Source organism: Orycteropus afer, unplaced genomic scaffold, assembly GCF_000298275.1.
Source record: "Orycteropus afer afer isolate SDZICR_OR568_19922 unplaced genomic scaffold, OryAfe1.0 scaffold00083, whole genome shotgun sequence".
Taxonomy (NCBI): Eukaryota; Metazoa; Chordata; class Mammalia; order Tubulidentata; family Orycteropodidae; genus Orycteropus; species Orycteropus afer.
In genome coordinates, this window is record NW_006921670.1 from 3,877,209 (window position 1) to 3,890,784 (window position 13,576).

The 13,576-nt window shown below is 51.8% G+C and overlaps 1 protein-coding gene across 1 annotated transcript in view; it reads left to right on the forward strand.

Moving 5' to 3' along the window:
* Positions 1–13,576, forward strand: part of CACNA1I (calcium voltage-gated channel subunit alpha1 I) — a 150,729-nt gene that overhangs the window by 70,384 nt on the left and 66,769 nt on the right. The window contains exon 5 of the mRNA XM_007941688.1: positions 11,694–11,853. Coding sequence (XP_007939879.1) covers positions 11,694–11,853 — 160 coding nt within the window. The remainder of the gene's footprint in view (positions 1–11,693; positions 11,854–13,576) is intronic.

Genomic DNA, 13,576 nt, shown 5'->3' on the forward strand with positions numbered 1-13,576 from the left:
AGAGATGACATTGAGGGGTTTGGTCTCCCCAGGGCTGCTTCTGGGGAGAGATGAGGTGAGGTGGGTGGAGAACATCTGGCTAGAACATCTGGTGAGAACCTAACTCAGAAACAGGAAGGAACAGTAGGAATGGTGAGAGGAAAAATGCGTGGGGATGGGGCAGGGCCAAGCCAGCCCCTCTAGGGTCAAGTTCAATTCTGCAGATCAGGATGGATTGGTTTCTGGGAGAGACAACAGGTCAAAGGAGTGAGCCATGTACATTTGTTTATTGTTTGTTTTTCATTCATTCCTTCATTCATTCATCTAAAATAGCATCCACAGAGGGTCTCAGAGAAGATTCAGAAGCAGACCCTGCCCTGTAGAGAGACATATAGGCAAGGAGTGACAGGCCAGTGGGACCCCTGGTCTAATGGGGGCAAGGTGCAGGGGCACCACTGTGCACTTATAGAAGGCTTCCCAGAGGAGAAGGTGATGGACATTTGAAGAGTAAGTAAATGCTTGGGCCCCCAGTCAGTGGGCAGCACTCACTGTTATGGGGCTGGAAGAGGAGCGCTGACTGGCTGGGGAGGTTGGAGGTCTGAAGACCTCTCCTAGGATGAGGGTAGGGGTGCTCCTTGGCTCAGTTCATTTTTCTGTTTCAGGAGTGGGAGCCAGGCTGCCTCACCAGCCCGCAGGCTCCTCCCCAGCTGGGCAGGGCTAGCTCTGTGACCTTGGTGTCCAGCCCTACGCTGCCTGGCCGGGCCTCCGGCACCCACTGTGCCCCTGATTAGTTGGCAATGGCGGTGGCAGGAGCAGCAGACGGCCTCTCCCAGCCGCTCAGCACCCTCCGCTGACCCGGCCAGGCCAGAGAGAGCAGGGGGCCCCCGGTGGCCCAGTCACAGCCTCGGTCCTCTTGCTTTTGGCCTAGTCCCACCTCCTAGCTGTGCCCCTGGCAGACGCTGGCCTGTGTCCAGCTATTTCCATGTGAGCTGGCCTGCACAGTGGCTGTGCTAATCTGGGCTGACAGCTTCTGTCTGCAGAGAGCACCCCGAACCTCAAGAGGATATGCCCATCAGGACACACATCCACTTCCTTCTGCATTTCTTCCAGGTGCCTCCTGCCACCTCAGGGCCCTCCCCTGCCTGGCTGTGCCCAGGTTCCCTGAGGGCAGAGACTCGAGTCCATTGTCCCCACCCATCATGGTCTCTTCCATGCCCCTGTTGTCCACAGACCGTCTCCACCCTGAGCCACCCACGTTGCACACTCAGTCCAGACTCCACTCTCTGGAACCCCTAACTAAGCAACACCACAGGGATGTACCCCAGGCATCCCAAACTCCACATGTCCACACTGCATTTCTGACCCTCTCCTTCTGCTCCCATCTCCCCTGGTGGCCATGTCATCGCCTCAGTTCTCTGGCCCCAAACCTGGAGTCGGCTTCAGTTCCTCCTCCCTCCCACATTTCCCATCCAGTCCTTTGGCTTAACCCTCAATGTATTTCCAAAATCCAGCCCCACCTTCACTGCCTTCACCATCTGGACCAGCCACCATCATCTTCTGGATGGTCACCATGGCCTCTTTTCGGTCTCCTTGCTTCACCTTGCCCCCCACAGCCCATTCTCCGCTGAAGCCTTTGTCAGATCCCATCTCTCCTCTGCCATACTGGACATCTGCTACCTCCACCAGGGACACTTGTCTGCAGCCAGGAGAGGGGACCAGGCCAGAGTGAGCGGCCCGAGGCTGTGCCAGGCCACCAGGGCTCCCCACTCTGGTCTGGCAGGTCAGCAGAGAGGCCGTCTGCTGCTCCCTTTGGGGGGTTCCATGTTTGGAGTGCTTACTGTGACCTGCACGGCCCTCCGTGCTCCGATCCTGCTCCCCTCTGACCTTACCCATTCATTCACCTCCCTAGTCCCTTGCTGGCTCAGTTGCCCTTGACTTTGCCAGGCAAGTTCCCCCACCCCCTCTGCCAGGAATGCTCTTCCCCGGATAGCACACAGCTGACTGCCCATTGCCCTCATGGCCCTGCTCAGTGCTACCCTGCTAGTGAAACCTCGCCTGTCCTTCCACCCCAGCCTGACCCCCAGTGCCATCCTGGCACTCCCTACCCCCTTGACCTTAGTCTATTTATTATGTTTGTTGTTTTTGTCTGTCTTCCCTGTTGTTGTTAGGTGCCGTAGAGTTGGTTCCAACTCACACTACAACAGAAAGAAACACTGCCCCATCCTGCACCTCACATTCCCTGCTGTGTTTGGGCCCATTGTGGCAGCCTCTGTGTCAATCCATCTCCTTGACGGTCGTCCTCTTTTCCACCAACCTGATGCTTTACCAGCCTGATGTCCAGGGATTGGTGCCTCCAGATAATGTGTCCAAAGTACATGGACTGTACTTCTTCTTCTGGCTGTACCTCCTCCAAGACAAATTTGTTCATTCTTCTGACAAAAACAAGGCAACCATTGCTGTGGAGTCGGATCCGACCCATAGTGACCCCTCCTTGGGTTTCTGAGGTGGTATCACTACGGAAGTAGATTGCCCAACCTTCCTCCCGGGGAGTGGCTGGTGGGTTTGAACCACCAGCCTTCTGGTTAGCAGTCAAGTGTCTTAGGCACTATGCTACCAGAGCTCCTACGTATTCTTCTGGAAGTCCATGGTATATTCAATATTCTTCACCAATGCCCTAATTCTAGAGCATCAGTTTTTCTTCAGTCTTCATTATTCATTGTCCAGCTTTCACATGCCTGTGAGACCATTGAGAATATGATGGCTTGGTTCAGACGCACCTTAGTCTTCAAAACTGAAAGAAAAAACAAAACAAAACTCACTGCTGTTGAGTCGAAACTGACTCAGTGACCCTTCCTTGGGTTTCTGAGGTGGTATCTCTACGGAAGTAGATTGCCCAGTCTCCCTTCCGAGGAATGGCTGGTGGGTTTGAACTGCCAGCCTTCTGGTTAGCAGTCAGATGCCCTAGGCACTATACCACCAGAGCTCCCAGAGTGACAGCTTTACTCTTTTAACACATTAAGAAAGTCTTTTGCAGCAGATTTGCCCAATGCAGTGTCATTTGATTTCTTGACTGCTGCTTCCATGGGTGCTGATTGTAGATCCAAGTAAAATGAAACCCTTGACAACTTCAGTTTTTCCTCCATTGATCATGATATTGCTTATTGGTCTAGTTGTGAGGATTTTTGTTTTATGTCAAGGAATCATCCACACTGAAGGCTGTAGTCTTTGGTGTTCATCAATAAGTGCTTTAAATCTTCATCACCTTCAGCAAGCGTTACTGTAGTGCTTTCATCTGCATATTGCAATCCTGCTGCAACGGTCTTCATATAATCCAGCTTCTCAGGATATTTGCTCAACATATAGATGGAATAAGTATGGTGAAGGGATACAACCCTGACACACGCTTCCTGATTTTAAACCACGCAGTGTCCCCTTGTTTTGTTTGAATGATCTTCGCTTACCCCTATCCCGAATGTCAGCTCCACAAGGGCAGGTAATTTTGTTGTTTTTAACTGATGTGTCCCTACAGCCTAGAGCAGTGCTCAGCACTGTAGGCCCTCAGTAGTTGTTGAATGAATCTACCCATCCGTTCATCAATTTGGACAACGAATAAAGAAGACCAAAGAGGAATTGATGCCTTTGAATTCTGATGTTGGTGAGGAATGTTGAGTATACCATGGACTGCCAGAAGAACAAATAAATCTGTCTTGGAAGAAGGACAGCCAGAATGCTCCTTGAAAGGGTGGATGTTGAGACTGCCTCTCCATACTTTGGTCATATCATCAGCAGAGATCCGTCCCTGGAGAAGGACATCATGCTCAGTAAAGGAGAGCATCAGTGAAAAGAGGAAGACCTTCAATGAGATGGACTGACACAGTGGTTGCAGCAATGGGCTCAAACTCAGCAACCAATGTGAGGCTGGCACAGGACCGGGCAGTGTTCCTTCATAGAGTCGCTCTGAGTCCGAACCAACTCAATGCACCTAACATCATCATTCATCCATCCACCTATCCACCTCTCCCTCCCTCTCTACTTCTTTCCCTCCTTTCCTGTCTTTCCCTCCCTCCCTCCCTCCAGCCATCTCTTTCTCCCCCATCCACCCATTCCTCCTCCTCTCCCTTCATCTATCCCTCCTCTCCCCCTTCCTTCACTCAAGTGGGTGTCCTCCGAGGATGGCTCTTTGCTGGCCTCTGGACTGTAGTAGAGGACATGGGCACCCTTTGATGGTCCCTGCACTCAGGACTCTCCCACAGTGTCCTGTTTGCTGTGATAATGGGGACACAGAGATGTAGCAGCTCATTGCTGGGGCCCAGCCCAGCCTGGGGACCAGAAGTCAGGACTACTCAACTGAGATCTGAGGAGAGAGATGGCATTCCAGGTGTGGGCCAGGTCTTGAAGTGCCCAGCATCCAGGTTTTCCAGGGGCTGGGATAGGGCCAGTGTGGCTAGGCACAGAGGATCATACCAGCACGGACCACTTCCTGCCTTGGGAACTGGACTGGAACCTGCCCCTGGGGTAGCACAGCAGCAACAAGATCCTTTGTAGTAGAGAGTACAGGAAGTGTTGTAGGTGGGCAGAGGGTGCATAATGTGAGGGGTCGGGATGCTGGAGGCATCTGCCAGTCTGGCTGCAGTAGCAGATGCAGGTGTGGTGTGCATGGTGGACAGAGGGAGGTGAAGCTGGCAGGACAACCTGGGGGCAGACTGTGGGCCTGTGAGTCGGGGGTGGGGTAGGGTAGATGGGTTGTGGGAGCCTTCTGACCTCAGGGGCTCTCCCATCTGAGCTCTCTTCGCCCCATGGTCCTCCTGAAAGTTGTATGGACAGGAAACAGCGTCTCCTTCTGCAGATGGGACCCAGAGCGGGCAAGTACTGCCTCAAGGCCACTTGCTAGACTGACACCAGGTTGCCTGCTCCAGGCTCACTGCTCTAGGGGTTCATGGGGGTGGAGGCTGCATCATTGCCTGCCGGGGTCCTCTTCCCCTTCTCAGTGGGGTGTGTGTGTGGGTGTGTGTGGGCGTGGACAGGTGGACAGGGCCCTCAATCACACTCATGGCACCCACTGCAGCCTGCCCCAATCAGGGCAGCCTGGAAGTCCCAACAAGTCACACTAAGAAAGGAGAACCAGTTAAGCCCTGAGACAGGGTGAGTGAGAGCCAGGGAGAACTAAGGCAGGTGAGCTTCATGACGACTAGGGTGAGGAGCAGGGAAGGCTGCCTGGAGGAGGAAGGTTTGACTGTGGAGGGAGATGAGGTAGAAAGGATAGTTTGAGGCAGATGGTGGGAGATCTTATAGGCTATTTCTCTCTCTTTCACACTCCCTCTTTCTTCTTCCTGTTTATCCATCCATCCATTCTTCCACATTTCCTTTCACCCTTCCTTCTTTCCTCCCTTCCTTCCTTCTGTTCACCCGCCCACCCACCCACCCATCCATCCATCCTTCCTTCCATTCATCCACCTATCTGTCCATCCACCCACATATGCATCTGCCCACCCACTCACCCATCCATCCATCCATCCTCCCATCCATCCGCCCACCTACCTGTCCATCCGCCCACCCACTAACTCATTCATCCTAATCTATCTCTGTCTCACACTCTCCCCCTTTTACTTGCTTACTCTGTCTCTGTCTTCATCTTCTCTGTCTCTCTGATTCTCTCTCCTCTGTCCTCTCCCGCCTCCCACATCGTGTGCCTGATGCCAGGGGAACTGAGGGCAGAGTGTAACTGGCCAACCTGCCTTGGCTAATTAGTTGACTGTGGGTGTAAAAGGAGGATTAACAGGGGCCTCTGGGGTCCTCCCTAATTCCCTAATCCTGTGGCCCCTTTTCCCTGGCTCTGAAGTGATGAGCTTGTTCTGAGTCCCTAATCAGCTAATTATGCCTTGGCTCTGTGGGGCACTGGGAGTCCCTGGCCCCCAGGGAGGGTCGTGAAGTGAGCTGAGGCCCTGCTCAGCAGAGGGAGGCGGGCTGCCATTCAGGGAAGCCAGCCAGGCAGGTTTTCAGGAGCCTTTCAGAATTTCAATATCCTGGAGAACAAGGGAAATGTAATTAATTGAGCAACAAAGGCTGGGCCCTCGGGAGCAGCCGCGGAGCAAGCCTGGCTGGGATTGTGCGATGCAGCCTCCTTCAGCCGTTTAGTTCCAACCTCTTCTCTCTGCTACTTTCTGGCCCTCTTGGTTGTCCCCAGTCCTTCCCCAGCCCCCAGGAGTGCCCTTTCCCCTTCTACAGCCCAGAGCTCGTCAAGGGCTCTGCCTGGTTAGAAGGCTGTCTGCAGCCATCCCGTGCTCCCAGCAGTCATCTGGAACAGAACCCCATGCTCCTTAGACGGACCTCACTGCCTCCATGCCTATCTGGGTGTTCACCTCCAGGCCTTTGCCCAAGCTAGCCCAGCTCAAAGGAGCTTTGGTGGGGCAGAGGTTAAAGTTGGCCCCCCAGTTTGAACTCACTAGCCCTGGAAACCCTTTGGAGCAGTTCTAATCTGTCCTATAAGGTCACTATGAGTTGGAATCGACTCAGTGGCAGTGGGGTTTGGCCAGCTCAGTGTCAGCCCCTCCAGGAATGTCCCTGGATTGTCCTCCCTCCCGGGCATGGTTCTTTGTTCCCAGCACTGTGGTCTCCTGTGCGCTGCTGCCAGAGGGTAGTGGAGTCTTTGGAGTCCCTGGGTGCCAGGCAATGTGCTCAACATGCAAACTGAACAACATCAGGTGCCATTGAACTGATTCTCATGCATAGCGCCCCCATGTGGATAGAGTAGAACCGCTTCACAGGGTTTTCCAAGGTTGTGACCTTTCTTCCAAGGCTGCCAGATCTTTCTTCCAAGGCAACTCTGAGAGGATCTGAACCACCAACCTTTTGTTAACAGCCAGGTACTGAACTACCAGGGAGTCTGCCTGAGTGTTTTTACAGCAGGCGTTTATTGCTTGTTTGGTGAATAAATGAATGAATGAATGAATGGGAGCACCAGAAGGCCTGTGACTGACTGACTGACTGGCTGACTGACTCCACATTTGTATGGATTACAGGGGTGCCTGTCCTATTTTCTTGCTTCCCTTCTCTGCACGCCCTCACACTCCCCTGTTTGGGGGTAGATGTGGGGAGGCGGGGCATCAAGTCCCCACCCTGGCCTATTCTCAGTGGGAGGAGGCAGCCTGCGAGGGCACCCCACTGCCTTTCTTGAGAGGAGCCTGACCTAGTTTTGTGGGGAGGGAAGATGGAGGTGGGCATTAATTATTGATTGGCAATCACTCTACGCAGAGTTTGTGATGCAAATCCCAAATAACTACCCTCATTAATAACCACTTCAGCATCACCCTCGGAATAAACAAAAATCTGGACAGGGCCACTGTTCTCCTCCTTGTCCCTGTCCCTCCATTCTCCCCTTTCCTGTCTCCCGACTTAGCACATCGCTCATCATGAGTAGTCATTCAATAAACGCCGGCTGAGCCCCTATCCAGGAGCTCTGGTGGTGTAGTGCCTAAGGCATTTGACTGCTAACCAGAAGGTTGGTAGTTCAAACCCACCAGCCACTGCTCGGAAGGAAGACTGGGCAATCTACTTCCGTAGAGATACCACCTCAGAAACCCAAAGGAGGTCACTTTGGGTCAGAATCGACTCAATGGCAGTAAGTTTGGTTTGTTTGGTTTGAGCCCCTATTCCTGGGCCAGGACACACTAGGTTCTGGGAACACCAAGGTGAATTAAACAGACACTTAGACACTAGGGCTAGGAGAAGACCAGATGTTGAGGTGAATGGACCTCCTGGGTTCTGCAGTATGCAACCTTTACAACTGTACTTGGCAACCTAGGCTAGCACAGAGGTGCTGAGATTGCTCAGAGGAGAGAGGGATGAAATCTCTCTGATATGGGGTGTAGAAGGGTCAGAGAAAGCTTCACAGAAAGAAAGAGTTTGAACTGGGCTGAGTGGTTGAGTAGGAGTTTGCCAGGCAGAAGAGAGGTGGAAGTGTGCTGTAGGATGAGGGAACCGCATGAGTAGAAGCATGGAGATGTGATATCCCATGGTATGGGTGGAGGACTTCTACCCAAAGAAGTTGTATTGCTAGGCATAGAGTGGGAACTGCCGAGAGAGAAAGAGAATGATGAAGTTAGAGATGGAGAAGGGCTGGATCCCACAGGGCTTGGGGGTGTGTGCACCAAGGGTGAACCATCAACTCTTGACCCTCTTTGGGGCTACAGATACTTACAGGGACCTTCACAGCATTATATCTGCATCTTTTACAGCAATGTCATAAGGTTCATTGACCCCCTGGAGTTTGTCCAGCCCCCCCAGGGGGGTCCATCAACCACAGCTTCTGTAGGAGATGGGAGCCTTCAGAAGAATTCACACATGGGAGTGACATGCTCCGATTTATGTTCTAGAGAGCAGTTGTCCATCAGGAATCATGTTCTCTCTGCCTCTGGGCTCTGCTTTCCCTGGGATGGTTTCAGTATTGGGCAGATGCTGTTCTCCTAAGCAAGATGGCCTCAACACCTCCAGGCTTACTTCCTCCCAGCTCAGCAACCTCTGCAGAAAGCAAGCATCTCTTTCCTCTTGGTTCCACTGGAAGTCCCAGGGCTGATTCTCATTGGTCCTGGATAAAGTCACATGTCTACCTTGAACCAATCACCTGGGGGTAGGGGGTGGCTCTAGGGAATGGAATATGCTGATTGGCCAGGATTAGGCCATATGATCTCCATATCAGCTCCACTCTACCACATACACTGGGTTGGGGGAGTGGTAGCTCCCCATGGAAAATTAGGGTGCTATTTCCATAGGTCTGTGAAAAGTGTGGTGAGTGACCTGAGGTGACCTATGACCTGGGGTTTGTAGTCCTGTGGATTCTCCAGTGGAGGTGACTGGGGGCAGCTGAATCTTCCTGTAGTGGAGTCAAGAGGATCCTCTCAGGATGGGGATCAGGTGTGGACAACATACAGTAACTGAACTCATGACCCTAGATGCTGTCACCCAGACTTAAGAGAGCTGGGGGTGCGCCTGTGGAGAGAGAGAGGGCAGAGGGAGATTGCAGGTGGGTCAGCCCTGAACAGGAGAGGGCAGGAAGAAGGGTGGAAGGCAGATGTGAAGGGTGGTAAGTGTAGATGGAGAACCAGAGGTTGGGGAAGGTTCTCATTTTCTCTGTGGGATGGGAGCCCTAAGGTTTACTGAGAGGTGCCACTGCCTAGCTGGGTGACATTGTTCCAGTTCTGTGCTCATCAAGAACCCCTGAGCTGACCGTCTGGGGACTTCTGAGGGGCTGATCTACCTGGAGGTATGCTCTGGGCACATGTGCTCCAGCAGGGAAACTGACTTTGGAGCCAGGAGACCTGGGTTCTAATTCCAGCCCAGCCTTTGCCAAGCTGTGTGTTCTTGAGCGAGATGTTCTCTTCTCTTAGCCTCTGTTTCATTGCCTACACGTGGGCCCTGAGTCTGGGAACCTTACCAGGGTGGCCGCTGCCCTATTGGGTCCTTTGCTGAGGGGCCTTGTTCTCCAAGAGTGGGAGGGCCTGGCCCAAGTTCTCACAGGCCATAAGCCCAGGGCTGGGATTTGAACGTAGGTCTCTCTGAATTCAAGGCTGTCCGCTTTCCTCACCCCTTCTCTTCTGCCTGCTGGGTTTTCAGGGCATCAGCCCTCTGGGATATGACTACCACCCACACACAGTCTGCTCATCTTCCCATGGCCATCCAAAGCGCCCTGTGAAAATGGTAGTAATAGCAGCAGAACCTGTTGAACTTCAGGGGAGAGAATGAGAATCAAGATCAGCCCAAGGCTGATTCCTATGAGGTGGAGGTCAGACATACCTCCACTGTCCAACCTCCTTTTTTTTTTTTTTAAATTGATTCTGACACCAGCCGTCCCTCCCACAGCATTCTTCACTTTTCTCCTGGGTTCAATAATTTGTTTCAATGGCCATACAGGCCTCATAGTCTGGAAGGCTCCCCTGAAGTCAGAGTATGTCCCTCCCTTCAGTGCAGAGCTCTGTCAGCTGCTCTGAGCTGTGGAAGCAAGAAGGCCCTTCTCTCTGCCACGCATGCCTCCTCTTGACCCCTAAGGACTGGCTTCTCATGGCCCCCTGAGGACAGGCCTCTCTGCTTTTGGCCTCTCTGCTGTCCCCATCACCACTGCAAGTTGACCCAGCTCATAGCCAGTGTAGCAGTAATCTCCAACTCTCTTAGCAATATTCCTACCAGGAGATTTCTGCTGTCACCACTGGCTATGCTATAGGGCCCCTTCTGAGCTTCTCAATGTCTTCATTATTATAGCCCTTAGCTCTTTCAGGAGGTTTCTTGCCTCCTCTCTCTGCTCCTTCTCTCTTCTTTCTTCCTTCTGCTTTTGCCTGCCCACCTCTGTGGGGAGGGCTGAATATATAAGCGAATTCCTGGTCAGTTGCAAGGTGTGGCCTTCCCAACAGGGCCACAAACTGATCAATTCCCACTTGGAAGGCCACAGACACTTCATTTGCATAGTAGGCTGTCATCACTTCATTTGCATAAGTACATGGACCAATCCCTTCAAGGTATATGCAATGGACCAATTACAGGGCAGGCTGCAACCTAGGGCATCAAAAAGCCAAAAAGCATCAAACTACAAATCATCAGACAAAAAGCATCAAACTACAAATTTACAGCTTACCCAGTAAAGGTCAGTCAACCTGGTTGAAAGTAACAAACTCTTGGGGGTAGAAAACTAGGGCAAAGGTAACTCCTCAGGACTTAGGGGAAAAATCTCTCCAGCTGTGTTCCAAAGAACTAGGGCAAAAGGCCACATTCATTTTACCACATGCCCTCAGGTCACCCCATCACCTCCCACGGGACCCTTGTCTTCACTTCCACTCCCCTATTTTTTCCTTGGGTCGCTATGAGTCGGGGCCGACTCAATGGCAAACAACAACAACAACAACAGTTTTTTCCTTGAGTCTCCCATGGCTAGTTCATCACAGATATTTCTTGGGAAGGGAAAAGGCCTCTTCTCTTGGCACCAAGACAGATTCGAGCCCCTCAGCCTGCCATGGTGCTTCTTATGGCAGCTCTGGACTCTGCCTGGTTCATCATGCAGTGGGGGTAGGTCATCAGGGTGATTCAGGCTAGTGCAGGTGTGTCTTGGCATGGCCAGGGGGACTGTGAGTACCCTGGAGATGAAGGACATTCAGGACACCTGAATTCACTGAGCACCTACTGTGCCTGCCTTGTGTGGGCACCAGGCATATGGAAGTGAGCAGCCAGGTCCCAGACCTCCAGGTAACTGGGCGGGGGGAGGCGGTGGAAAGAGCACTAGAGTGGTGTTAGGATATCTGGTTTCAACCCATTCTCTAGCTGTGTGACCCTGGGCAAGTAGCTTCAGTTCTGAACCTCCAACTACCACTATAAAATAGAGATAATAATATTACCAACCTCGCAGGGTTGTTACAACTGGAGGAGATCGTATTTGTGCAGGTATGCAGAAGAGTGCTTGTCACATGAAAGGCGCTCTGTAAATGCCTGCTTGTTCATCCACTATCTAGCGTAAGGGGAACAGGGCCCAGAGCCATTTCCATGGCCTTTTGGGCTGAGGAGCAGGTACCAAGGGGCAGTTCAATTTGGCAGCCACTGAGCAGTTCAGTCTGGAAGCAGCAATGAGGCCCTGCTCTGTGACTTTCACCTCTGTGTCTCTACCCTTCCGTCTGTTTCTCTAACCTCGCTCTCCTCTCTGTCTCCTCTCTGGGACTCTACTCCCCCTCTCACCCCAGGTATGCGGATCCTGGTGAACCTACTGCTGGACACACTGCCCATGTTGGGGAACGTCCTCCTGCTCTGTTTCTTCGTCTTCTTCATCTTTGGCATCATTGGCGTGCAGCTCTGGGCAGGTCTGCTGCGTAACCGCTGCTTCCTTGAGGAGAACTTCACCATGTGAGTGCAGGCTCTGCCCCAAGACCTTTCCAGCCAGCCTTACCTGGGACAGCAGAGTTGCAGAATCTTGTAGGGCTAGAAAGATCTCACGCATCAAGCACCTTATTCCCAATAGTCCAGAGAGGTCAAGGGATGTGCCCAAGATGAGTTGACGCTGAGTCTCCGCCTCAGTGAGCTCTCAAAACTGCTGTCCCAAAGCCCCAGTCCAAAATACACCCTTAGATGCTATTTTCATTACTTAGTGCCACTGTAACAGAAATACCACAAAAGTAGATGACCTTAAAGAACAGAAATTCATTTTCTCACAGTTCTGGAGGCTAGAAGTCCAAATCAGGACTTGGCACGTCAGTTCCTCCTACAAGCCTCTCTCCTAGTTTCTGATGTTTGCTGACAGTCCTTGGGAGCTCTGGTGGCATAGTGTCTAAGGCATTTGACTGCTAACCAAAAGGCTGGTGGTTCAAACCTACCAACCACTCCTCAGAAGGAAGGTTGGGCTATCCATTTCCATAGTGATGCTGCCTCAGAAACCCAAGGAGGGGTCGCTCTGAGTTGGATCCGACTCGACAGCAGTGAGGGACAGTCCTTGGCATCTGTCTTCCCGTGTGTCCATGCTGCTCTTTTTATGACTCAGAAGTAATTAGATTTAGGATCCATCCTACTTGGTATGACCTGATTAACATAACAAAGAAAAACCTATTTCCAAACAGGCTTGTATCCACTGGTATAGGGGCTAGTATTTCAGCACATATTTTTGGGGACAGTCTGTAACAGATGCCAATCAAGCTTCTAGTGACTGCTATTTAATACACAGTTTTAGCTTGGTAATTGAGAATTGGTGCTGATGGAGTGGTCATAGCAAATGAGAAGGTGGTTGGGTGGGAGGGGAAGGGAAGTTAAGATGCAAGGATAAGGGATGCAATGGGCAAAGGACAGGAGACATTGGCTCTCTAAAACTGGCATGACCATTTCCTCTTGGTAGCTCGGATGTTCCTATTGTCTGAACGCTGGGAGTGGACACTCCTTGGAGAGATGATTATCTAAAGCTGTTTAAACATAAACCAGGCTTTGTTTCTTGGAGGAGTTGGGCTTGGTTGTCTGGAAACATTAACATCTGTAGACTCCCTTCTTGTCCATTTGTGAAGGATAAAAGAGGTCTTATTACACCTTTGGGGAGCCCTGGTGGCACAATGGTTAAGCACTCAGCTGCTAACCCAAAGGTTGGCAGTTTGAACCCACCAGCCACTCTGTGTGAGAAAAGACCTGGCAGTCTGCTTCTTTCTTTACATAATCAGTAAAGATTATGGCCTTTGAAATCCTACTCTGGGACAGTTCTATTCTGGTCTGTAGGGTCGCTGTGCATTGGAATCCACTTGACGGCATATAATAACATTACACATTGGAACGTACATACACACATACACACATGTGCATCTACGTGTGCTTATTTTGACACACATTAATGCCCTTCTACTATGCACCTGGGGAGACAGAAATAGAAAAGTGTCCTCATTCATTCTCTCACCGACGTCCATCCCCAAGTTGCTCCCCTTGTCCAGCGTGTGCTCAATGCCGAGGATGAAGGCGGAGGTCCTGCCATTGGGGAGCTCCCTGCCCCTGTGTTGAGTGTCTGTGGAGGACTGAGGGTGACTATAGGCGGCTTGGGGACACTGCACAGTGACAGGCTTTCTCCCCTCTGGCCTGACCGTGTGGTTGTGGAGATGAA